Genomic DNA, 27,569 nt, shown 5'->3' on the forward strand with positions numbered 1-27,569 from the left:
CTGTAGGCTGGTTGGGGGGCGGTGGAGGTGGATCTGCTGGTGTTTAGGAGGGGGAGGCGTCCGTACTAGAGAGAGCTGCTCATAGCTGGGGAAGCTGTAGGCTGGTTGGAGGGGCGGTGGAGGTGGATCTGCTGGTGTTTAGGAGGGGGAGGCGTCCGTACTAGAGAGCTGCTCATAGCTGGGGAAGCTGTAGGCTGGTTGGGGGGCAGTGGAGGTGGATCTGCTGGTGTTTAGGAGGGGGAGGCGTCCGTACTAGAGAGCTGCTCATAGCTGGGGAAGCTGTAGGCTGGTTGGGGGGCAGTGGAGGTGGATCTGCTGGTGTTTAGGAGGGGGAGGCGTCCGTACTAGAGAGAGCTGCTCATAGCTGGGGAAGCTGTAGGCTGGTTGGAGGGTTGGAGGTGGATCTGCTGGCGTCAGGAGCAGGCGAGGCGTCCGTAGAGAGCTGCCCATAGCTGGGGAGGCTGTCCTCATGGCTGGGGAGGACGGTGAAGCTCCTCCTCCGTCCTGCGCCCGGTATCACCCTGGCTCCTCCCCCTCCTGCGTCCCCCCTCCCCCCCTCCTCCCCCCCTGCCCCCCCTCTCTGGGCAAGCAGGGTGAGCAGGGTGTCGGCGATGCGGTTCAGACACTGGTCCATGCGTGTTATCTATGTGCCGGAAAAAAATACAAGTAAAAAAGTAGAAATGCAGTCAAATGAAGCACAGTAGAAAATGTACACAGGCTATATAGTGCACGTTGGCCTTGCTTCGAAAATGCTTTTTCCGCACTTATTGAAATGCATTTGGATGTCTTGTTTCTTTGGATAAATGGCACCGAATGTGGAGGTGAGATGCCAAAAAGTCTCCCGAGTACACATCTCTAGCGGTTGTGCGGAAACCACGCGGCTAACTCCGAAATGTTTATTGTTCAGGAAATGAAAAATATAGACCCACATTTTTCAGCAAATGATGAAAACCTTATCATTTTTTAAACAAAGCAAAGCGATGAGTGTTACATAATACAATTAGTTGATATTGTGACTTTCACTTTATATATATTGTCAATTACTTGCATGAGAGGGGCGGGTGGAGTTAGCTGCTTTAGTCAACAATTCATGGAGTTAGTTGAGTTAGTTTTGTCAGAAACACTTTTTTAATGCTTTTCCATTGCTTCAATATCACCCCGTGCTTCCAGCTTGCAGATCTGCTATACTTTTGATACTTTTGCACGATGCTGTAATATGATCAACTATATAGAGCGTTAATTTACGAGAAAAAACCCCCACAAGAAGTTGAAATAGAAAAGAGATAAGAGGTTTGTTTCTGCCCGGCCAGTAACAAATTGGTACCGACATCATAGATGCCTGATGTCATAGACTGGGACTCTGTGTCTGACTGTACAGTACAGTACAGTACAGTAACCACTTCTTTTTACTATTTTGCAAAACATTTTTGAATCGTTAAAATGGCCAGTCTACAAGCTCGCAACGTGTCAATGTAGATTGGCTATAGTTGAACTATTCAAAAATGTTTTTTTTCAAAATAAAGAAGTTTAGGGATAAGGAGGTTTAGCGATGACAGAAAAGGAGCCCGACATTATATCTCCAGTTTCTGTGTTGCGTATAAGGCAGCTTGATGTATATAAGCACAACACCCTGGACATTATATACAAGTATACACCCCCTGGACATGACGCTATATAATATGTCACAGGTACTTATACAACCAATCCAACCCTTGATGCTGAGTCCCTGCAGAGACTTTGGTAAGACCCGGCCGGCCCCGGGGATTGAACCCCGGCCTCCCCCAGTCTCAGGGCGAACGCTCTAACCACAAGGTACACTGAGCTGGACTTAACGTCACACACGTATACTTTGTGCCCAGTGGCGCCCATTTAGACCCGAGGACGATTCTACAAAATGCCTTCTAAATCCATGACAGTTTCTGAAAAACCTCATGTTTCTCTATGTCAGTTGCGGTTCTCAAACTATTTCATGTCCATAAGGAGCCCCAGAATTATCTGTATTTGGCCGAGGACCCCAATCTAAAAATATGTTGTTCCAGGGACGCCCCCCCCCCCACCCCCCCAGAAGCAGAGATTTGAGTTAAAAACGTTCGCTCTGAAAGAATATATTCAAAAGATATCCACCACATTTTCACGATTTTTCAAAAATAGCAGAGCTACAAGCTCGTAGCGCGGCACCGAGTGCAGCGCTACGAGCTTGTAGGGCTGCTATTTTTCAATAGCTAAAGCATAACATAATAATGCTTAAAACACCAAAAGGGGTTCCCCCAATGTGTACAGATGTCTTCATGCAGGCTATGTAGTTTGACAACTTGAGTAAAAATCCCATTTTCTTTTCCTACATTAAATATTCCAAAAATGTTTTTTTTTAAATTTAAAACAAATGATAATAATTTATCGGGCTACGATAGCCTGACGAAGTTCGCATAGAATGAACAGTAACGTTATTAATCCCTTATAATGAAGTATTTCACTGCATTTGAAGACAGTGAGAGTTATTTTTCAGTACGTCGGGCTGATAAATACACTGACAATTTCGTCAACAAATAAAAAACTAGACTAAAACGTGTAGTGGACAAGAGATACGTCATTTTACAATTAGTTGCATGCTGAAAATAGCCGATCTACAAGCTCACGACGCGTTGCGCTGCGACGCATTGTGGGCTTGTAGATCAGCTATTTTCAGCAAGTGGAGAAAAAAAAACAGTCTAAACATTACGACGGCATCAAGGCCCGCCAAAACACATTTTAGTCGACTAAATCAACTGTAGATTTAGTCGACTAAAACCAGACTAACACTAAAACATTCCCGGGTGACTAAAATGTTGACTAAAACTAAAATTAAAACTATTCCAAGAGACTAAAACTAGAATCTAAATTTTGCTGCCAAAGACAACACCACTGGACTGTGTGTCCTTTCAGATATCTCGAGAAGCGTCAATCGACTTCACACTTTTAGCGCATGTGTGTGTGGTTGAGGACCCATGCAAAGTGCAGCTCAGGTGTGGCCTCTGTCGGCAGCTCTGAGAGCCAGAGTGTGGCAGGTTTTTTTTACCAGTGTTGGAACTAACGCCCTTACATTAAGTCACTTTACATACTTTTTGCTGTAACTTGTAATGTAACTCTTTACATTTTCCCATTCATTATCATTAACGCCATTATAGTTACTGTGTTTTCAATGGGTGAGTTAGTGTAGTTACCCACGTTGCGTAATGTATACGTCGTCATAATGATGATGATTGGTCAACATAGGGTAACATAGGGTGCCTGCCTGTGCATGGGGCAGGACATCAGTATTATATCGATATCGTTAGACATTATACAGATATTGTCTGTGATTTTGGATATTGTAATATTGGCATATAAGTGTTAAGAGTAGAGCTCACCAGCTGGAGCAGTGACATTAAGGAATATCTTTTCCTTGAAAACAATGTGTCTGAATTGGAAAATCTTATATATTCTTTTAAAACCTTAATCTTTTTAGAAAGTAAAGTAAAGTAACTATAGTTACTTTCATAATTTAGTAACTAGTCAAGTAATTAGTTACTTTTTCAGACTAGTAACTATAACTATAACTAATTACTTTTTTAAAGTAACTTGAACAACACTGTTTTTTACAACCTAAAATAGATGCAAATGATTCATTCATGCCGGGGCGTCGCGAATGCCACTGTCGAAATTGACACATGACACCAGTGACGTGACGAATAATACCAATGCTGGGAAATAGTGCAAATGACACACGGTTTAACACGAATCGCGTGAATTGACGTGAATGACGCACGTGACGTGTGTGTGTGTGTGTCGGTGTGTTTATGTGGTGCTACTGCTAATCTTTCAAACGTGTGCATATCATTTGTTTTTGAGGGACGCTACATTCCGCTATTAGTGTAGACTTCCGTCTTAAAGGACCACTTCACCACTTTCAAAATTGGTCCAAACTAATGTTCATGATAAAATAACACAATTTTTTCCTACTAAGTCTGTGTCTCATAGGAAGGCTGTGGGCAGTTCAGAAACCGATGGTGAATCCAAGCTAATAGAAACGGCAGGCTTTCTTTTCCTGAAAAGTTGCAATGCAAAAGTTGAAGCCATCGTTCTCAAGATAATAGAAAATCTAAATACATTTTAAAACAAATCTTGTTTTAAAAAAACAAAAATCTGCCTATTGATGATGTCACTGGTGGACGGGTCTCCGAGATGCCCAAAGCCCACCTATGAGACACAGACTGAGTAGGAAAACATGGCGGTGTTTTATCATGGACATTAGTGAGGACCAATTATATGAAGAGATGTGAAGAAAGTGGTGAAGTGGTCCTTTAAACAAACACTTTTTGCACTGTTATTCCGATGATGTCCAGATCTACATTCCACCCACAGTCAAAAATAGCAACCCACTCCAATCACTTCAACCATTACTAAACTATGCCCTCATGACATCGTAATCTGGACGGCCACACATTTTCTTCACTTAAATGACAGCAAAACCATAATAATTATCCTCTGCCATGACACCCCTATCCCGCCCCCATACTGTTGGCACTTTCACCCCCAACATCCGTCCCCATGTTAATGGCATAATTAGCATAATTATCGACAGCTCTTTTAAATTCTACAAGCCGATATCCTCCTGCATCAAAACCAGTTTCTTCCGGCTGCGTTTGATTGCTAAAGTATAAAACCATATCTTCCCCCGAAGCAACTTGAAACACTATAATTCACGCTTTTGATTTCCTCTAGATTAGATTATTGTAATGCTTTATGTGTGTAATATTGCAATTATTAACAGTTACCATTAAAACCGCTGAATTCTTTTTTAATGACAGATGTAGTCACTACGACCACAAATGTCCTAATAAACTAGCTAGCCTATAGCCACCGAGTTTGCTAGCGCTCTGTTTTGATTAAGTGGTGAATGGTGCTGGTTTGATCCACAGCTAGAAGGCCGTTTCAACTAATCAGATTGCTTCCCTCGAAACGACCTGTGGTACAATCTGGCAACGACCAGTCCTTGGTCAGACGACTGCGGTTTACTACAAAATGCTGCCGCACGCACGCCTCCTCACAGGCACAAAAAAGCGCGACCATATCTCCCCTATCTTGGCCTCACTCTACTGGCTCCCTGTCAAATTTAGGATTGATTTTAGATTTTTAATAATTGCTTTTAAATCCCTCAATGGGCTGGCCCCCTTTTACATGGCAGAACTTCTTGAACACCATAAGCCGGTCAGAGCCCTGAGGTCAGCACACCTCTCACTATTGACCCCCAAAAACAGCCCTACTTAAAACCAGGGGAGACGTGCTTTTGCTGTGGCTTAGAGGCAGCCCTATTATAGGCTCTTCACATCAGATCCGTTATGCTTAACACAACTTGTGTCCAAGACGTCTACAGACGTAGTGGGAATTACCGGCTATGCAGTGCCCAGGACGTCTGTGGACGTCTTTGAAAAAACAAACAGAAAATAATATTTTTTGTGTGATTAAAAAAAAATCCCTGGGTCACTATTTTGGAAATGTTGAAAGGGCACACAATGTGTTAACATGATGCTAACACCAAAAGGGCTTTTCGACCTGGCTTTCAAGTCACAGCCTAGTTAAATTCCAACCTTTTATTTGATCACTTCTTACTTAGTGTCTTACGTTATTATATCCATTATGTACCAGCTTGATATTGATGTATTGATCTTATTAGATTGTGTTGTTGATGCTATATGTTTTTTTTACTTGTACAGCACTTTGGTAATTTTTAAATGTGCTTCATAAATAATGTTTGATTTGATCTGATTTGATTAAATTCCCATTGACAATGAATGGAGAATCTACGTCATATATTTGGACGAGCAGAACGGTATTTTTGTCCTACACAAAGGAGAATGTACGTCATATGTCCCTGCATGATGATGTACGATGAAAAGAGCGCCCCTCAATTCACACGGGGGTGATTTCTATACCATTATTTAACTTTCATTTCATTATTATGATGAAATGAAAGGATGCCAGATCAGACAGAAACCTTGAGCAAAAATATGGAATCATACTTCATAATTTGATGTCACACACACACACACACACACACACACACACACACACACACACACACACACACACACACACACACACACACACACACACACACACACACACACACAGTCTGGCCACTTGGGAGTCCAAGATCCACATGCGGTCAAATCTGCCATTAATGATTAATGACCTTTGAACTACAGCAATACTGGACAATAATATGTTTCTCATCTGTAGTTGGCATCCTCCAGCTACCAGGCAGTGAGCATGTTATCCACTCATCACCAGGAAACGTGACCGAATATATACGAATGAATATATACAGTTTGCATGTATACATGTATTTGCTGTTCCAAAATGTGACATTTATGACGTGGTATTGAAGTGTAATATTAATTTGCCTCTTGGCCAGTTCCCACTTGTAAAAGAGACGCAGTCTCAATGTGTTTGTACTGGTTAAGTTAAATAAAAAATAAAAAATATATACATATATATATATTTTTTTTAATGTACAGAATATATTATATTTATATACGTCGCTGTCGGGCCAAAAACTGGCATCTTTTTATTATTGTCATACTACATATCAGTTTCCCACCCGACAGAGACAATATAATTCATTGACTTGGACTACAATAGCATTATATAATGTGATATGAATTCATATGTATAGGCTCACACTCTCACAGTAGTTGTCGTGTATACGGCACTGTACGTTGCGAGCACTATGAACAGACAACGCGGTATATGTACTGTATGGAGAGCATCTTTCAACACAGGAAACGTACACGTATTAGCTTCATTGTGTCGCCATATACCACCAAAACAATCGGTGGTATATGAAACCATGGATTTGAGCTTTAAAATGGCATGATTGATCCCACCTTGTCCTCCATGCGGGAGAGCCTGGCTCCAACTGTGTTCGTGCCTTTGTCTTTTGCCCTGTCTTCAGAGGGAGAAGGGTAACAATTATCAATACAGTGAAATGCTGTTTTCCGCGTGGAAACATACGTTAACTTTGTTCAAAATTGTACGGTACCTGTGCCAGACTGGAAGAAAGTCAGCTTCCCCAGAGACTGGTCCATTCTAGGAGAAAAGACCACGGCATTCATTAACCACGCATTTCCTACAGCTGTGGTTCCCCAAACCTTTTCATGTCAAGGACCCCCAAATTGACACTAATTAGCCCCGCGGACCCCCCATTTGAAAAGATATGCCAGGGACCCCCCCCCCCCCCATGAGAGAAGATTTTTTACGTCTCTAGCAGTGGTTCTCAACCCGTTTAATTTCTCGGACGCCCCCAGTTTGAAATGCATTCGTCTACGGACCCTCATTTAATGACAATTTTTAATCTCTGGGACCCCCAATGTATATTGTAAATTCAACGTTAGTTTAACTCTGAGGGCTGTATTTTGCGTGTCTTAAGTACCGGGTCTTATTACCTATAACTTGAGTAAACTAAAGACCTGGAGGCGTGATCGATGCCATTTGGCTATTCCGAGTGGCCAAATGGCATTGACCACGCCTCCAGGTCTTTAGTTTACTCAAGTTATAGGTAATAAGACCTGGTACTTAAGACACGAAAAATACAGCCGTGTACAAATCAGTATGTAGGAGAAGCTCGCCTGGTCTTCAACCAGCCAAAATTCTCACACGTCTACCCCGCTCACTCCCGGTCGCTGCCCGCACAGAATACAAAACTCTGATGCTGGCATTCAAAGCAACCAAAAGTATATGTTTTTCAAAATATTGGAAAAATCCTGAACATTTTGGCGGCATGTCCAGAACAGAGACAGAAGCAATTGTGCACGTGAAATTATTTAGAAATTACGATTAAAAAAAAATCTCAACCAGGCGCCAATCAGGAAGTGCCCAATTCCCTGCAGTCCTCATTAATAGCCTGCCTAGCAGGCCATTCATATACCGTAGTAATCATGGTCATGAATACACAATGGGCTAGTTTAACCCATTTAGGCCTGACATCGAAATAAATAAAAAATCCCGACAGTTTTCTGAAATACCTCATGTTTCTGTATCAGTGGTGCTCAATATTTCATGTCAAGGACCCCAAAAATGATATGTAATAATAATGCCTCCGTCGTCCCCCCATCTGAAAATATGTTGTTCCAGGGACCCCAACCCAGAGGCAGAGAATGTAATTAAAATGTTCACTCTGTAACAATATACAGTATATATTCAAAGATTTGAGGCGCATTTTCACGATTTTTCTAAAATAGCAGACCTACATGCTCGTAGCGCGCCACTCGGTGGCGCGCTACGAGCTTGTAGGTCTGCTCTTTTTCAATAGCAAAATTATAACATAATGTTTAAAACACCAAAAGAGGTTCCCACCCCAAAATGGGTTAACACCCTGAGCGCACAGAACGAAGTTCTCCGCCTTTTCAATTAGTAACGCCCTGCCGGAGATCAAAAAGATGGAGATTATTGATATCAAAACACGATCGCATCGCCGCTCCACAGGGCTGGGAGCGTCTGTTTGCGCATATCACTCAATGTTATTTTCCCGGTTGGGACATCATCGAAAATGTTCCCCAACATTTTAGCCGACGAGAACGGAAAATGTTAAAAAACCTTGATCTAAATCATTCCGTCCAATTCTAAAAAAAGATTATGTGTTATTGTGTGTTAGCGACGGACCGGGATAACATCCTGTCCGTCGCTAAATGTGCTCCACTGCTATAAATCGCTGGGCGCTCTGATTTAATGGATTAAATCACCCTGTGTCTTAATTATTCATGTAAACACAGTGCAAAGTTACATTATTATGGGCTATATCTTGCGCCACCCCACCCAAAAAAAAACCCCATTTAAAATAGTTAAAATAGCTGATCTACAAGCTCACAACGTGTAGATGTAGATCGGCTATTTTAAAATGATTTTCAAAATAGTAAAAAAAAGGTCAAATACGTTTAGGGATAAGGAATAAGCGTGCCTTTACAAGTCATTCTCAGAGTCTCCCCCCTGGTGGTCGGCTCAGAAACAACCGGGTTCAGGTGACCATCCATCTCACCTTCTCTGCAGCTCCTTGATTCTCACCATGAGGTTGAGGTGACCTTGGGAGTATTGCTCGATGACATCGCGCACGTCATAAGGCTTGCGGGCTTGCTGCATAGAATATGAGCAAAAAGGATAGTTTTTTTTTTTATACAAAATCTTCCTGCAGTTATATCTCCGTGAAACGTAATGTATAATGTTTTGGTGTTTAAAAACATTCACAAAGGCCTGAAGCTGCATGTGTATGCAAAGCATCAGACTAATTCCAACGCATGCCATTTTGTTTAGCAATGGCTGCAGCCACACCTGAGGCGTCAAAACCTCTTTGAGCGCTGTGCTATAGAGTGTCGCAGTCCCGCCCCCTTTCATGACGGCGCCAGGCCCAGGAAATTAATCCCAATGCATTTGTCCCCATAGACATTTCAAAAAGTATTTATTTAAAGACCTTTTAAGTAGCGCGCCACTCGGTGGCTATATGAGCTTGTAGATCTGCTGTTTTTCAATAGCTAAAGCATAACATGATGCTAGGTTAATGCCGTCGTAATGGCTGATTTTGCACTTGCTGTAAATAGCAGATCTACAAGCTGACAACGGGTCACAGCGCGACGTGTTGTCAGCTTGTAGATCTGCTATTTTCAGCATGTAACCAAGTGTAAAATGACTTATACTGGATCTCTAGTCTTGTCCACTAGTCCCTTCCTAACATTTTAGTCTAGTTTTTATTTGTTGACGAAAGTGTCAATGTATTCAGTCTTAGTTTTAGTCATCATAGCTTAGTTTTCATTTAGTTTCCATTTAGTTTTCGTCAGTGAAAAAAGTTAGTCGGCGAACATTTCGTCTTAGTTTTAGTCGACGAAATCAACACTGTCTACAGGTGGCTAACAGGAAGTGTAGGCGCTATAGAGCTCCGAAGTCCTGACGTCACTGTCAGTAGAGGGCGCCAGTTCACAGGTTCGTGTACTTTTTATTTGCACTGAAATCGCAATCTAATTAATTAATCGGGGATTTTAGATCGCCTCATATAAGAACTGTGTTTGAAAAATAAACCGATCATCCCGGCATTTTCACTCAAATGGTTATGAAGCATCGACTGAAGGTGGAAATGTACAAATATACCCAAAGAGTAACACAACCCAGAGACTACATTTCCGGGTAGGCGGAGTGGCTGCAGCTGCCCGTCGCACAACAGAAACTGACATGTTAATTCTGTTCTTTATATTTAATGTTTCGTGGAGTCGAGTCACTGGCAGCTGAGCTTACGTCAACAAGGAATCTCAGGAACGCAATGTGTCGACAGCTGGGCGTGACTTAGCAGCGACATTGCTTTCATACCCTTGTAGTTTCAAGGCTTTTGCGGCCACATTAATTCAATTTTCTCCAGAAACTGGCTGTATCAAATATTAATGGACATCATTAACGACGCACAGCCACCCCCCTGACAGAAAGGCCGGGATGATCGGTTTATTTTTCAAACACAGTTCTTATATGGGGATTTCAATACAAATAAAAAAACACACGAACGTGTGGACTTTGGCGCCCTCTACTGAAAGTGACGTCAGACTTCGGTTCTCTATGAAAGAGTGCAGGGCGCCTCGATTTGGAAATGATTAGTGATTTCTATAGTTGCAAAGACATGGCTACAAAGCCTGTGCATCCAATCATTTTGGTCATAAACAAGAAGTTTAATGGTACATTTAAGTCTGACAATGATGTACCATGGATGTTCAATTATAATGTGTCCCAAATTAACTTAATTTGGTTTAAAAATAGCAAGTTTTACATTGAGGTGCCCCCTCTTCTATGTGTGTGTGTGTGTGTGTGTGTGTGTGTGTGTGTGTGTGTGTGTGTGTGTGTGCATGTGTGTGTGTGTCTGTCTGTGTGTTTGTGTGCGTGCGTGCGTGCGTGCAGGTCTAAATTGTTAAATACAAGATGGAATGATGAATTAAATACAAAAAAGTCTTGATGACTAATATCATGCAGTATAACTTTGCAAAGTCATAGCTAACAGATTTATCATCCCCAGAGCAGGCCAATTAATGAGTGGAAATGACAGACAGAAGAAGAAGGACTACAGTGATAAGGATTAGAAGACCTTTTTTTTTTAACCCATTCTGAACAGGAACCCATTTTGGTGTTAGCATCACGTTATGCTTTAGCTATTGAAAAATAGCAGATCTACAAGCTCGTAGCGCGCCACCGAGTGGCGCGCTACGAGCTTGTAGTTCTGCTATTTTTGAAAAATCGAAGAGCGACTGACATTTTTTAGAATCTGATCTCAGGTCAGAATGGGTTAATCAGACCAGTGTGTGTCCAGTGGAAACCTCGTATGAATCTGATCTCGGGTCAGAATGGGTTTAATGCTCACCTGGAAACCTTTCTTAGCCACAAAGTATCTCATTCTCTGGATGACACGGATGGCTCTCCTGTGGGACTCGGTCATCCTGTGTGAACAGAGTGAGACTGTTATTTTGAGCGGTATAGTTACGCAAGTTGTTACACAAATCTTCCAATTCTGGGGGTCCCTATACTAGGACAAAACATTTCCAGTGGGGGGTCAGCAGCCACATATACGCTTGACACTAAAAAGTTTGAGACACTACTTTAATAGCTATATGTATATTCTAATTAAGCAATAAGCCACGAGAGGTCTCAGGTTACCGGGTGTTTTACACTGGCTGGGAGGTAGAAGACAGCCAGTGTAAAATACCCGGTATGCTGGGCTACGAGCTTGTAGATCTGCTATGTTTGAAAATGTGGTGCAAATCTTTGAATATATATATATTCTTTCAGAGCGAACGTTTTTAACTCGTATCTTTGCTTCTTTGAGGTCCCTGGAACAACATATTTTCAGATGGGGTTCGGCGGCCAATTACATATATCTTTGGGGGTCCTTGACATGAAAATGTTTGAGAACCATTGACATACAGTAGAAACATGGGTTTTTCAAGTAGAATCGTCCTCAGGTCTAATTAAAGAACTGATGAAATATGAGGCATTGCAACTGTCGGCACCTCCTTTCCTCTCGTCGCACCCAAACGTATACTGAACTCTAGAATTCCAATCCTGAGGTGTACACTGAAGGGCTTTTCTGAGGGCTTTTCAGATGTATTAGATAAACTGAACACTTCAAGGAATATATGTCCCTTTGAAACATGGTTGGGTTCATCTTATCAACTATACACAGGCTTTTTGTGAGCAAACCCAGACAGGTTTTAAGTTGCTCGATTCATTATTTCGATATTTGAGGTTCATTTATTTTATATCACTTCCTATGCAAACTAAGTTAAAACTTCAAAGTTACTTCCATTAAAAAACCAAACAAACGTCCTGATCCTTCTAATACGTGAGCCCCGGGGGCCATGTTTTTTTCAATCACCTTTATATTTAATTACAATTTTAACATTTTTTTTTTTTTTTAACATTTTCCCCAAAATAAAAATCGTGAAAATGGGGCGCAAATCTTTGAAGATATATTATTTCAGAGTGAACGTTTTTAACTCAAAACTTTCTTTCTGGAGGGTCCCCTGGAACAACATGTTTTCAGATGGTGGGTCCGCGGCCAAATACAGATCATTCTGGGGTTCCGTGACATGAAAAAGGTAGAGAACCACCGATATAGAAACATACGTTTTTCAGAAAACTATCAGGATTCAGAAGACATTTTTGTAGAATCGTCCTCAGGTCTAAATATGAAACCTCCAGATAAGTAGACATATTGTTGTACAAGTCACGATGGCATACTGTAACTGATATGTATAAATATGCCTGTATTCTATTTTTAGGTGTAATTTTGACGAACTTCATATATTCGATTTCGTACAGAACGTTGGGTTTTGACTCACCATACATTTTAAAGCCAGGCATCAACACATACAGGCATCATGTTTATTTTTTTTCCTCGTTGAGAGGTCTACTATTGGGTGGAAATTAGCAGATTACCTAGAAAAATTGCCCCTCGGGGCACAGGTCTCCACCAGGCCAGGTCAGGTTGTGCATGGCCTCCTGGTGGCGCTATAATAGGCGAATGTGAAAAGGGTGCCATTTGTTCTTACACCATTGATGGCAATTGGATGATTTGAGGCATTTTGTTCCAAAAAAATGTGTTTTGCAAAAACACACCTGTTGGTGGCGCTATAACAGGCCATTGTGAAAAGGGTGTGATTATATTCCTCAGCCTAGTAGGAAAGTCTGTGAAAGATTTCACATAAATTGCACGCTGCATGATTTAATGGAATTACAAGCTTTTTTTCCGAAGTACTTCCTTGTATACAACATTGAATGTCAAATTCAAGTCTCTAGTCCCTGATTATAATACGACCCAGTTTTTTAGGATATTTCCATTGGGGGAAAAAAACGTAGGTTTATATTCAGCACAATAAATAGGGTATGTGCCGGTTCCCACCCGACAGAGTAAGAGACCATATACAAGTTATTCTCAAATCTCTCCTTTAAAAGAAAATCACACCTGTGTGAACTGAGTGGTGCAACTCCCCTCTCCCCCTTCCTGTCCTCTCTCTCTCTCTCTCTCTCTCTCTCTCTCTCCCTCTCTCTCTCTCTCTCTCTCTCTCTCTCTCATTAGCAGGCAACAGTGCAGCACTAATACTATCTCTCTCTCTGTTTCTGGCACAACAGCGCCCCTACTGGTACTCATAGTCATATACTGGTGCTCATGGCTCATGGTACATAGGTAGGTGAACACGGACATTGCTGTTCCTTGGAATGGTTGCACCACTCAAAAAAAAATAAACCACTCACTGTACACACACACACACACACACACACACACACACACACACACACACACACCCTTCGACATTCAATAAAATCCAATTTAAAAGGGACACATAACATTCTCCATTCCCTGACATATATAGACCAAATTTGGGGACAATTCTATCTCCAAAATATTGCCTGGGTCTGGAAAGTACACACACACACACACACACACACACACACACACACACACACACACACACACACACACACACACACACACACACACACACACACACACACACACACACACACACACACACACACACACACACACACACGTGTGTCTAAATCAGCGGCTCTCAACCTTTCCTCACCACCCTGCCAAGCACTTGGGATGTAATTATTACATTTTGTCAGACTCGGTTCCACAGAAAAGAATCTTCTCTAAGGTAACCCATGCTTTCATCACGTCACGCCTGTAGATTACTGCAACTCACTCTATTCAATCTCAACTCGATAAAAGAAAACTATCTCCCGTCTTCAAATGGTTACAGAACTTCAGCAGCCAGATTACTAGACAAACTCCAGAAGGCGTGACCTGGCATTACCCCCTGTCGTCCTCGCCTGAGTCGCCTCCCTCCGCTGGCTTGCCTGTTCGTTTTTAGGACAGATTTTTACATTTTTAGGCGCTCATTTATCAACTCGCCGTACGCCAAAATATGGCGTGCACGTCGGAATTACCACAATTTCTATTCAAGATCTACAACATTATGTCAAACTCAAGGCCCCCGGGGGGCCAAATCAGGCCTGTGAATGAATTATCTTTGGCCCGCGGGATGATATTTAATTAGTATTAGAACTACAAGTCCTGCTTTGTGAGGATCATAGAACAGGAAACTGAGCTTAATAATAATGCATATTCAGTTTTAAATGCATTTACTTTTTTGCTATTTGCCTGGGACGTCCTCCTGACCGCGGTGCCCTTGTGTTGAAACACAGTCCGGCCCTTGAATTCTACCAATTTCTTTATTTTGGCCCACCGTGTATTTGAGTTTGATCTACAATCTCGTAGTGCGCCACCGAGTGGCGCGCTATGAGCTTGTAGGTCTGCTATTTTTTGAAAAACCGAAGAACGACTGACACAGAAACATAGCTTTTTCAGAAAACTGTCAGGATGTATAGAAGACATTCTTTAGAATCTGATCTCAGGTCAGAATGGGAAACTGTCGGGACGTAGAAGACATTTCTTTTTAGAATCTGATCTCAGGTCAGAATGGGATCACGACTCACTGTGACACGGAGCTGACCGGCGTCAGGTCGACGTGACGCTGTTCTCCGTCCAGGTCCAGGTCGTCTGCGAAGCTGCAGCTGTTCCTCTCATGCAGGGGACCCGGAGGATGCACCTCCAGCAGGCCAGGAGGGCTCCTCTTCACTGCCCCAAACAACACATTGAACCTCATTAGCGTTAACGACGCTGCTACCGTGCTAGCCTGGAACTCACCTATGCTTTCTATGGCATTATAGGCAGCTCCCGGCAGAATCCGCCGGGAGAAACTATGCGCAGCTGTGCGACATGAGACTAATTACTTAGAGCGACCGAGAGAGAGAGAGAGAGAGAGGAGCGTGTGTGTGTGTGTACACGTGTGTATGGCAATTTTACAAAGGTGCAGACGATCAGAAATCAGCAGAGAGTGAGCAATGTCTTCAGCAATAGTGATATTTCAGCTTCACTTTTCCCCAGGTATGTTCCGTGACATTTATTGAATATCGTTGCTGTTGGGGCTGAGACCTCTCATCTCCATATTCTACAATTTTGTGAGTATATTTAGTCTTAGTTTTAGTCTGTCATCATAGCTTAGTTTTCATTTAGTTTCCATTTAGTTTTCGTCAGTGGTAGTCGACGAATTTTTTTTGACTTAGTTTTAGTCGACGGAATCAACACTGCTTTCAGCGGACCCGACACCCGCCGGGGTCCAGCGCAGTGGACCTCGTCTCTGAGCAAAATATGAGCTAGAATATGAATAATGACGTTCCAAACAGGGCTATAAACGTGAACAGTGTTCTTACCTGGAGGTGGCGAGCAAAACTGAACGGAAGACAACGACGTCCAAGACTGTTGACCATCTGAAGAGCACATGAGATGAAGAACACCATCAATCACATCATCATCATCATCATCATCATCATCATATCATCAGCATATCGTACTATAATTAACTCAATGTCTGAATGTACATTCATGTCGTGTAGCTCCTCACTGCCTGCACCAATCACTACCACTTTTCACACAGGCATTGACCATAATAATATGGAGGTCTTAATCTTTTCCCCATTTAACAAAGTATAAATTCATAACGAATTCATTAGTGAACACTTATGGGAAAATGTGAAAACTCACATCAAGTATTTTTCTCTCAGAAACCGTCGGAGCTACAGTAACACCACTTGGAGGGGAGGCTCATAATAATTATTAAAATTAATGTAATAAATAATTACATTAGTCGGCCTCATGGTGGCGCTATAAGAGCCCACTTTACAATTCACCTTATAACGCCATTTTGACTTTTCTTCAAAACACACTTTTTGCTCCTGCACCTACAGCTTTTACGCAAATCTCACAAAAATCGGTACACATGATCTCCGGACCTATCCGATTAAAACACCACAGGCAGAATTTTCATAGTCAGTATCGTTCGGCTGTAATCGATGTCCAAAGTTAGTGGGAGGGGCCCGTTTCATACAAAATGACACAAATCACGAAAGGGAATGTCCAATGCACCCCAAATTTCATTCACATGTCGAGGGTGGTTTAATCAACGGAGAGCCCAAAGCAATTCCATTCGCATCCATAGGGGGCGCTACAAATGCGGACAAACCATAAAGTGGAAGAGCCAATAATCACCACTTTTTGGTAGATATTAGTTGAAACCGATGACATGTCGAATATTAATCATCATCATCATACATCATCATACATCCTCATACATCATATCATACATACTATAATTCAATCAATGTCTGTCTGTGTGTCACTGTGACTGCCATAGCTCCTCACTGCCTGCACCAATCACTCCCACTTTTCACACAGGCATTGACCATAATAATATGGAGGTCTTAACAAAGCCCTTTTTCCAATTTAACTAATAAATTCACTATTAATTATAAATTAATAGTGAATTTATTAGTGAATAAAAAATGCGAAAACGCACCCAGGGCGCAGCCCCCCCCGCGGCCACAAGGGGGGCAAATATCTCACAACGGGTAAGGGCTAGTTGATATAATACACAATGTAAACGGCAACATGCAGTACGTCTTCTGGCCACCAGATGGGGACACTTTCCCCAACATTATGTGTGATGATTTGATAGCGTGTGGTAGTGAAAGTGAAAGTGAAAAGATACTATTGTATATACGCATGTAGCATCGTTGTGCGGTATTCTAGTACGGTAGCATTGTAGTTACGGTATGTGATTTTGGACACAAGCCGGTGTGTGGACACTTAGTCCATCAGTTGGACGTTAAAAGAGACGGTGACAGGATGAGACTGCGGTGACTGGATGATTGGATGAGAGGTCAGTGACAGCTGATTGGATGAGAGGTCGCATGCAGGCAGCACTTGGCTGTGATTGGATTAGAGGTCAGTGACAGTGATGGGATGAGAGGTCGTGGCATGCAGCACTTGGCTTGTGATTGGATTAGAGGTCAGGGACAGTGATTGGATTGAGAGGTCAGTGACTAACAGCCGCTGCTCACCATCTCCAGAAAGGGGCGTTTATTTATTTATTGGAGGAGAGACGAAAACAAAAACAATCTAAATCAAATGCGACGATAATCAGCAAAACAAGGCCATTCAGAATGAGACAGAAGTAACAGAAGTAACAGCACCCTATCCCTATCCCTATTCTGGGGGCTAAAATAGGGACTGAAAGTCAAAGGTTAAAGGACCACTTCACCACTTTTCTTCTTTTCTTTTCCTGTGTGTCTGTCTGTGCACGTGCCTGTGTGTGTGTCTGTCTGTGCACGTGCCTGTGTGTCTGTCTGTGCACGTGCCTGTGTGTCTGTCTGTGCACGTGCCTGTGTGTCTGTCTGTGCATCAAATGCGACGATAATCAGCAAAACAAGGCCATTCAGAATGAGACAGAAGTAACAGAAGTAACAGCACCCTATCCCTATCCCTATTCTGGGGGCTAAAATAGGGACTGAAAGTCAAAGGTTAAAGGACCACTTCACCACTTTTCTTCTTTTCTTTTCCTGTGTGTCTGTCTGTGCACGTGCCTGTGTGTGTGTCTGTCTGTGCACGTGCCTGTGTGTCTGTCTGTGCACGTGCCTGTGTGTCTGTCTGTGCACGTGCCTGTGTGTCTGTCTGTGCACGTGCCTGTGTGTCTGTGTGTGCACGTGCCTGTGTGTCTGTCTGTGCACGTGCCTGTGTGTCTGTGCGTGCGTGTGCCTGTGTGTCTGTCTGTGCACGTGCCTGTGTGTCTGTGCGTGGGTGTGCCTGTGTGTCTGTGCACGTGCCTGTGTGTCTGTGCGTGCGTCTGCCTGTGTGTCTGACTGTCTGTCTGTGTCTATGTCTGTGTGTCTGTTTGCAGATAATCTCACATAATGCCAAGCAGATCAGCGTCATATCTGAGAAGAACAAAGATAATCTGAAATAAACAGGGATCAGAAGTTGATTTAATTCATGGTTCAGGAGGATTATTCAAGTATAAAATTAATTATTCAATGAAATGCTAATCTCCTATAATCTCCTTCTGCTGCTGCCAGTGGCTCCGTTACCTCAGGGAGAACCTTGGGGCTTAAAGGGATTGTGACATTTAAAACACATTTTTGTAGATATTTTGTGTTCTTTGGCTTTTCTTGACATCAATTTCACCAAAAAAAAATAAAAATTGAACATTCAGTGTATTCTCCGCTGTCTGGACTTTTGTGAATAATTATGCAAATATGACTCGTGGCTTGGACGGCGGAGGCCTACGTAATGTAACGCTAAACCGCGCCCCCTCTCCTCTGCTCCCTGCCTGCCAATTCTACTACCCCCCCCCCCTCCTCCTCATCCCCGCCCCCCTCCTCTCTTCCCCGCCCCTCTCCTCTCTTCTTCCTCATTCTGACCGCGACTTTGTTTCAGTATAATAATAATAATAATAATGGCTTCTAGAGAAAAAGCAATCTGCTCCGTTGTCGGCTGTGTCAATCAACACAAGTCCTTGCACTTTCCACCAACTGGCCTAGATGAAGATTCACGCTCTAGGTGGATGCATTTTATTTTTGACGGTAACGTTCCAACCAAGTTGTCAAAGAAGCGACTCTTGTGCGCACATCATTTCACCCCAGAAAGTTTTTCAAATCTCGGACAAGTTCAGAGTGGATTTGCAACCAAACTTTTTATGAACCCAGGAGCAATACCAAGCATTCGTGTCCCAATCCCAACTATAAGTATTTATACTGCAATGATTTGTGTTAAATTGTTGTGCAGTACTATTTGAGTGGACTCACAATAAAAAATCAATCGCCTGCAGCACCCCGAAGTGCTTCATGGTAGCCTACTTTTAATTTATAGTCAATCACTGCCACTACCCGCATTAGCTGTGTGTTTGACTATTATTAATCTTTGATTCGTGGCGTGCACCAGCTGTTGTAGATTGCATGTGCTCATTATTGTTCTTGTAATGCGATACAGTGGAATAGCAACGCAGCCAACGCTCGTGTGATATAATCCACGTTAAAAGTATGGCGAATAATGATAGGCTATAGTCATTGAGTATGATATCGATGACATTACACAAGTTTATGTCGACGTGGTCGTGGGGTGAGATATTGCAGGAGTTTCATAGGCGCGTTCGGAAATAGCGCACTGAGCCAAACTGGCACTGTGCAATGCAAACTAATAGGCGAGTGCGCTCCGGTGCGGTATTTCCGAACGTGCCTTATTTGTTTACCAACTGTTGCTCGTACGATGACGTTGAATAGAGAATACATGTTACAAAGGGAGTCTACCAACGCGCCTCAAGCCTAAAACGGCTGATCCGGTGCTTCACAGGTGCAGGGACATCAAAGTTGCAAAAGGAGAGGAGACTGGAGCAACACAGACATTTAGAGCCTTTTACGTTTCGACCTTGCGGTCTTCATCAGAGTCAAACGTTAGTCGTTTTGTATACTCAGCACCTTAATAAAAGGCTCTAAATGTCCGTGTTGCTCCAGTCTCCTCTCCTTTTGCAGCAGAGAATACATGTTGTTGTCCATCCCCTCAGTACATACATGCAGTGATAGTCTTATTATAAATAACATTTTATATAAACTATAAACAAATAGTTATAAAAGGAGAAGAAGTTGCGTGCGTTGGCACTGGCAGCGTTGCTATGGCTGAGATGCTGTGAACTTGTAAAGGAAAAAAAAAAGAACAGTCCCTTTCTCTGAGGGGGGCGGAGAGGTATGGAGGGCTTGAGGGGTGGGGGGGGCGGAGCTGGGTAGTGATTGACAGGAAAGGGGGAATTACCGACATCTACAGGCTAAAATAATGTGTTTTTCTATGCCTTCTCAGGATGCATATTACATACACACAAAAACTCCTGGCAAGAAATACTGGAGTGGAGATTTCTGTTCAAACTTTTTAGACACGTTTGAAGGACCATGGCCAAGACTTTTAATGTTGTTAAAATTATGTTCAAAATAATGTCACGATCACTTTAAAAGGGACACATGGAGCTGGTCAATCACACTTGAATCCAAGTATACTTCTACAGATATACCGCATATTTCCAAATAACAGCCCTTGCTCAAATACTACTTAATAACGGCCCGGGTTCTGACACCGTTCTGCGTAATAACCGCCCTCGTCCAAATAACCGCCCTCGTCCATATAAGCGCCCATGGGGCCGTTATTTGCAAACGTAATCAGCCTCAGCCCTCATTTATATTATTATATGCGCGTTCACCGCGTTGAGTTTCCAGATCTCCGCACGCCACTCGCCTCACAACAGCGAAAAAAACACCAGTCCTCCACACCCATAAAATAAATCTATAGGCTATGGTTTCACAGGTGCCTATGCAGCCTATATGCACAACCAACTGTTTTAATGCAAAGTGGCATATATTCTGTGAAATGTTTATTGTCATCCGTGTATCTCTACAAGCTCCAAGTGCTGCATGGCAGCGCTTTGTGAGCTTGCGGATCCCGCCAGCGCCACTCACCGTGAATTTCAAGCAGAGCCAGGTCCTCACAAGTATAGTACTAATAAAACACCGCCACCATGATGAAGTCCTCACGGTGCATCAAAAAGGTTGAGATTTAAATCGTGCTGTACTCGGGGCAATCTTCAAACCGATTGTTCTAATTCCAAAACGGCCTATAATCCGTGAAGTGTATACATTTTCATTGGGTGTATAATTAATGTTTTTTTTAATATATATTTTATTCAATTATATGGAGTGAGACGCTGACATGGGCATATGATGCTCAAGCGCAGTTCACGTGCACCACCTGGCTCTGCTTGACGTTACATTTTATATCACCTGTAAACTGTGGGGTTTAGTGGGGTTTAGAATACACACAGTACTACAGTAGGTGTATGTGTATGTGTAGTGTGTAGGCCTATAAATTATGGTTTTATTCAATTGCAATCTATACCGGTACGTAGGCCATACTGTTTATAATGAAATCATTGATTTGTCCGCTGCTTCCCCTTGCTCAATCAGAACATGTAGTGGTTACACCTGTGTGTTGATACGCTCCCTCTTTACAATTAAATAAAAATGCATCGCCTGCAATGTTTATTGTTTACCATACTCAAAAAAAGATGACTGCATGGAACTGTATGTGTAACCAAATGATGGCCAGGTGCAGACCGGTGCAAAAAAGCATGTCATTTATGAAATGATATCCAAACAAATTAGCTTTTTTCTAGGCCTGTATTATTTTAAAATTAAAATTAATTAAGTGAATTTCATGGCGGTATATATAGGAACCCTGTACAGTATTATTATATGTTGTTTTGTACAGTATATACTTGTAAACGCTTCACTGTATGTACTGTAGCTTTTTTTTTTTTTGTATTATTATTATTACGGTAATACCAGTAACACATTGTCACGTCCTGTCCTAGGACGTACCACGCCTGGACCGCCGTCCTTATGTTTGCCCCTTATACCCCACTGTGTGTTTCCCCGCCCCCCCCCCCCCTATGACACCTATGGACTCAGCTGCGGTCAATATTGCCATCACAGCTCGTTGGTATCTATGTGTTGCTCCTGTGTTCCGTCTTAATTGTTTCCTTGACGCGTCACGTCGTGTGTACCTGTGGTCTATACTAGCCCTGTGAGGCATATCCTGTGTTTCCTGTTTTTTATAGCAAGCAAATAAAGCCCCGTTTCCAGTACTCCGGTCGTCCGTCCGTCCGTCCGTCCGTCCGTCCGTCCGCCCTGCATTACTCCCGCACCGAGTCACACCGTGATACGCCTCTTTGAATATGTTTGTGTAAAGACAGAAGTTGTTCACGGTACTGTACCTGTCCCCACGGTGCTGTACACGTCGGTGCCGCTGTCAAACACGGAGTCGTAGGTGATGCTGGGGACGGTGGGAGACGTGGGGCTGTCGTCTGTGCTCCTCAGCTTCCTCCTAATCTTCACGTGTCCGACACACGCACACACGCACACGCACACGCACACACACACACACACACACACACACGCACACACACACACACACACACACACGCACACGCACAGCACAAATGACAGTTTTCTGGTGCTCAATATTTCATGTCAAGGACCCCAGAAATTATATATGTTAATAGGTCGCCGACTCCCCCCATCTGGCTGCTAGGAGCGTACCTCAACGTTGCTGCCATGTTTACGTGGGGAACCTGGCCTTAACGCTATACTGAGATACAGTTGTTTCTTATCTCCATATTTACACAATTTTGTGTGTGTGTGTGTGTGGGGGGGGGGGATCTACAAGCTCGAAACACAGTGCAAAAAAAGACACGTTTTTTAGCTTGTCGGATCTATACTACTTTGAATTTGAATCCTGAAAAAGTGACAGTTTTGGACGAAAAGCTCCTTCAGTTTCACAACAACCCCATTATTGTTATAATATTCTATATACAGTGTTTTTGTATGGAAAAAAAACCGAGTGGTGCAACTCCCCTCTCCCCCCCCCCCCCCCCTCTCTCTCTCTCTCTCTCATTAGCAGGCAGCAGGCACAGCACTACCCCTCTCTCTGTTTCTGGCGCCCCCACTGGTATTAATAAGTCACATACTCGTGCTCATGACCACTGATACAGGTACACGGACATTGCTGGTTGTAGGAGTGGTTGCACCACTCAAAAACACGCGCACACACACACACACGCGCGCGCGCGCGCACGCACACGCACACGCACACGCACACGCACACGCACACGCACACACGCACACGCACACGCAAACACACAGAAGCTGACCGATTTCTTGGGCTTTGGGCTGGACACCGAGGCGGAGGGAAGCAGATGCTGCCTCTTCTTCAGAAACAGCTTGAAGGTGGCCGACTCGGGGTTCTCCACGGCGAAACACCTCCACGAGGTCTGCGGGGAGACATGGCCGAGAGAATACATTAATCCATTCTGACCTGAGATCAGATTCATACGAGGTTTTCCACCGGACACACACTACTGGTCTGATGAACCCATTCTGACCTGAGATCAGATTCTAAAAAAAAATGTCAGTCGTTCTTCGATTTTTCAAAAAAATAGCAGACCTACAAGCTCGTAGCGCGACACTCCGTGGCGCGCTACGAGTTTGTAGATCTGCTATTTTTTAAATAGCTAAAGCACGACATGATGCTAACACCAAAATGGGTTCCCGCGCAAAATGGGTTAATCAAACTAATGAATAATTCCCACTTGTGGGAATTATAATCATCAGGATTAAAATTCATGTCATTCCCGATGACTATATAGTTGGGACGGATAGACCTTTGTTGATCCTGGGTAGGTTCAGTTGTCATAGCAGCACCACAGTAGGTATTAACCCATTCTGACCTGGGATCAGATTCTAAAAATGTCTGTTTGAAAATGACAGTTTTCTGAAAAAGCTATGTTTCTATATGTCGATATAGAAACGATTTTTCAAAAATAGCAGACCTACAAGCTCTTAGCGCGCCACTCGGTGGCACGCTATGATCTTGTAGATAGCATAACGTAATGCTAACACCAAAAGGAGTTCCGCCCAAAAATGGGTTAATGGAACAAAGATACGGTATACAGGTTAAGAGTTAGAGAACACGTATACAGAATTAGGTCCATTATCCCAGTAGGTTCCCAAAGTGGGGTCCGGGGACCCCCCAGGGGTACTTGAGGGAGTTCCAGGGGGTCCCCAGCTAAATGATCATTTTGTAACCAAATTAACCCTTATGGGGTCTGTAACTCAGAGTGTACAAACCAAATGGACCCTATAAACGGGTCCATTTGTACACTCAAGAGTCAAATTAACAGTGGGTTTTACTATATAAATCGGGGTCCCTGAGATAGAAATGCCATTAAATCGGGGATCCGTGGCATAATTGCGTGTGAAACTATGGGGGGGGTCCTTGAAATTAATATGTTTCGGAATCACTGCTGGAGCCGTAACAAATCCTCCCTTATTGGGGTCACTGGCATATGTTTTCAAATGGGGGGGTCCGTGGCCTAAGAAATGTTGATTTGGGGGTCCTTGACACGAAAAAGTTTGGGAATCACTGCGTTATCCGAAATGGCCCCTATGTGCATAATGTACACCATATATGGCCATCTGAAGATCACGACACTGACTATGCCTATTATGGAGCCGGCCAGCAACTCTACATCTGACCTCAAACCTCAAACCCTTAGATCTCCATTATATGCAGCTGACCCTGTTCTGAGCTATCCCGGGCACCGTTCCATTTCGGGTTTATGAACCGGACGGGAGAGGATGACGATATCGATACGTCATGTTGTAGTATTGTTTTGTATAGTCATCAATCCTCCGGAACTTATCCCTTTCCCTCAAACCAATTTTTCTCAATAAAAGCTACAGGCTTATACGAGAGCTTTCGAGAGCTTTTATTGTTATTCTTTTCCGGGTTTGAGGGAAAAGGAAGTTCAGTTTGATTGTTCCTGCCTGTCGACTACAAAACAATACTACGACATGACGTAACGATATCATCCGTTCCAGACCGGTTCACACCGGTTGGAACAGAGACCGCAGGCTTTTCCTCCGAGGTGGAAAGCCGGGTGAGGCGAGGTTAGGCACGAGCAGGATTTTATGGTTTTATGGACCCACCCTGAGGTGATGTTAATTTTACTTAACACATTGTGTGCCCACACAACACTTTCAAAATAGTGGTGCCCACTTTTTACATTCCTTTTTTTGACTTTTTTCTTCTTTTTTTTGCTAAGACGTCCACAGATGTCTTGGGCACTACATAGCGGGATTTCCCAGGACGTCTGTGGACGTCTTGGGCTCACAACCTGTTTAAAGGACCACTTCACCACTTTTCAACCTATACTTCATATACTAGGTCCTCACTAATAATCATGAAAAAAATGGCGCAATTTTCTTTCTACTTGGTCTGTGTCTCATAGGAGGGCTGTGGGCAGTTCAAAAACCGTCTTCCAGAGACATCATTGATGGGGAATACAAGCTAATAGAAACTGCAGGCTTTCTAGTGCTGAAAAGTTGCAATGCGAAAATGGAAGGCATCGTTCTCACGACAATGAAAATCTAAATATTTTTGTAAAAAGATCTTGTTTAAAAAAAAATCTGCCATGTGATGATGTCACTGGAAGACGTTTCTAAACTGCCCACAGCCCTCCTATATGAGACACAGACTGAGTAGAAAGAAATCGTGCCATTATTTCATGATTATTAGTGAGGACCTATTATATGAAGATAGGTTGAAAAGTGGTGAAGTGGTCCTTTAACACATTGTGTGCCCACACAACACTTTCAAAATAGTAACCCAGGGTGCCCACTTTTTACATTCCTTTTTTTTTTTACTTTAAAAAATAATAATTGCTAAGACGCTAAGTCTTGGGCACTACATAGCGGGATTTCCCAGGACGTCTGTGGACGTCTTGGGGCTCACAACCTGTTCAAGTAAATAATGTGAGCACATTTCCCACCCCCTCGTTTCCTAGTTCATGTTTATTATTGGACTCACCTGGATCAGAATGGCAGCTGCGGGGATCTGTCTGTTGAAATGTTTCTGTCTCTGCTTCTGTTGCACCTTCAGGGCAAACCCTGAGCCCAGGATCCCCTGTGATCAAACGGCATGGCACAGTAAGCTTCACTGTGTATCCTCTATGATCCCAGCACCACACATACACTGTTTACTCTATTCCGTCTGCTGTTTCACAGCAGACATGTATTGAAAACAGGGAAATACAGCCAAAGCCTACTGTATACACATATCCAAGCCTATCCAAGCCACAATTACCATTACCACCAGTACAATAGAAGCCAAACCAAAACAACATAATATATTTATATGTATTATAAACTCATAGTCATAGGCCTAAATAAGTCACTCAAAACAACAACCTTTTCTTTGTTACTATTCGTTTGTTAATGAGATAGACACTCGTCTGGAGCACTGTTTTGTACCGTATACTTACAGCAGGCAGAGCAAAGAATGAGATGGCAAAGACCGAGAAGCAGGACGCGATGGTTTTGCCGAGCCAAGTCTGTGGAACTTTGTCTCCGTATCCTATAGTGGTCACGGTCACCTTCGGGAAAGACATTAGCACGTTATGCAATGAAGCCACAGGCCTTGTGGAGTGTAATACATCCTACTGTACTGTAAAGACAAGCAGCATACTAGTGGTTCTCTCTAAACCATTCTCTAGCCCCACGGTCACTGAACTCAATATTGGACCCGATCACCACAAGCCTATAGCCTCGGAAACCCAGACAGGGAGAAAAACAAGAAAGTCTGGGTCCGAGTCAACTTCAAACGTCGATCACTCTCTGCTGATTTCTGATCGTCTGCACCTTTGTTAAATTGACGCTCCAGAGATACTTCCTGGTCCTACATTTTGTGTCCCTTTATTATAGGGTTATATTATTATTATATAGGGTTATATTATTATTATTATTATAGACTATTGTGTCCCTCCGTCGGAACTAAGTCTGAGATGAAAACAACCATGAAAGTCTCATTTTACCGCTTTCCTCGCAACAACAAAGCCATACTGCTTTGTTATCTGGCTGTGACAGGCCGTCTGCCCCACACGGAACACTGTCGCCATTTTATTTCATTGTGTCAACTAAATCCTCATTAAATGCAAACTAGCTTCAACGTACTCAAGCCTGCACGCATTCTAAATATGCCTCCAAAATATTGTACCGAGCAAATGGACTGTATTACCACCTTCAATCAGAATGATAATAATAGTCTTTATTGTCTCCACATCATATATTTTCTTTGTCATGGACACTTGCACGGAACATTAATAATTCTACTCGAGTTGGAAGACCCATTTTAACCCTCAATGACTTCCTTTCTGAAAAATAACGCCATTGTAAAAAAAGATTCACGCGTTTGGATATTCTATTTAACAATGAGAAGCGGACGGGAGCTGGTGCCACTTAGGACCCCGACGTAACGTAGGACTACAAAATGACGCATGTTAACTTAATACTGTATGTTTCCTGTTCTCTATGACCAGTGTAAATGACATGTGTTGGCACAGTGAGGCAACGGGGGGACGTTTATGAAGGGGGGACCGGAAGGGGGGGGGAAACCGGATGTTGTGATGTCGTGTGTAGGCAGTTGTGAAGTCGGTATGGCGTGGTGCCCGACAATAAAGTTGTGCTTAGAGAAA

The 27,569-nt window shown here is 43.0% G+C and overlaps 1 protein-coding gene across 1 annotated transcript in view; it reads right to left on the reverse strand.

Moving 5' to 3' along the window:
• Window positions 1-358: 358 nt before the first annotated feature.
• kcnq1.1 (potassium voltage-gated channel, KQT-like subfamily, member 1.1) overlaps window positions 359-27,569 on the reverse strand; it is a gene marked incomplete at both ends in the record, with an annotated part of 65,846 nt that continues 38,635 nt past the window's right edge. Inside the window, 11 exons of the mRNA XM_080771460.1 lie at window positions 359-643; window positions 6,906-6,967; window positions 7,061-7,107; window positions 9,053-9,147; window positions 11,402-11,477; window positions 15,043-15,184; window positions 15,820-15,876; window positions 22,254-22,368; window positions 23,184-23,309; window positions 25,907-26,002; window positions 26,361-26,471. Coding sequence (XP_080627586.1) covers window positions 359-643; window positions 6,906-6,967; window positions 7,061-7,107; window positions 9,053-9,147; window positions 11,402-11,477; window positions 15,043-15,184; window positions 15,820-15,876; window positions 22,254-22,368; window positions 23,184-23,309; window positions 25,907-26,002; window positions 26,361-26,471 — 1,212 coding nt within the window. The remainder of the gene's footprint in view (window positions 644-6,905; window positions 6,968-7,060; window positions 7,108-9,052; window positions 9,148-11,401; window positions 11,478-15,042; window positions 15,185-15,819; window positions 15,877-22,253; window positions 22,369-23,183; window positions 23,310-25,906; window positions 26,003-26,360; window positions 26,472-27,569) is intronic.

The sequence above is a fragment of the Protomyctophum bolini genome (assembly GCF_963924005.1).
Source record: "Protomyctophum bolini genome assembly, chromosome: 1".
Taxonomy (NCBI): domain Eukaryota; kingdom Metazoa; phylum Chordata; class Actinopteri; order Myctophiformes; family Myctophidae; genus Protomyctophum; species Protomyctophum bolini.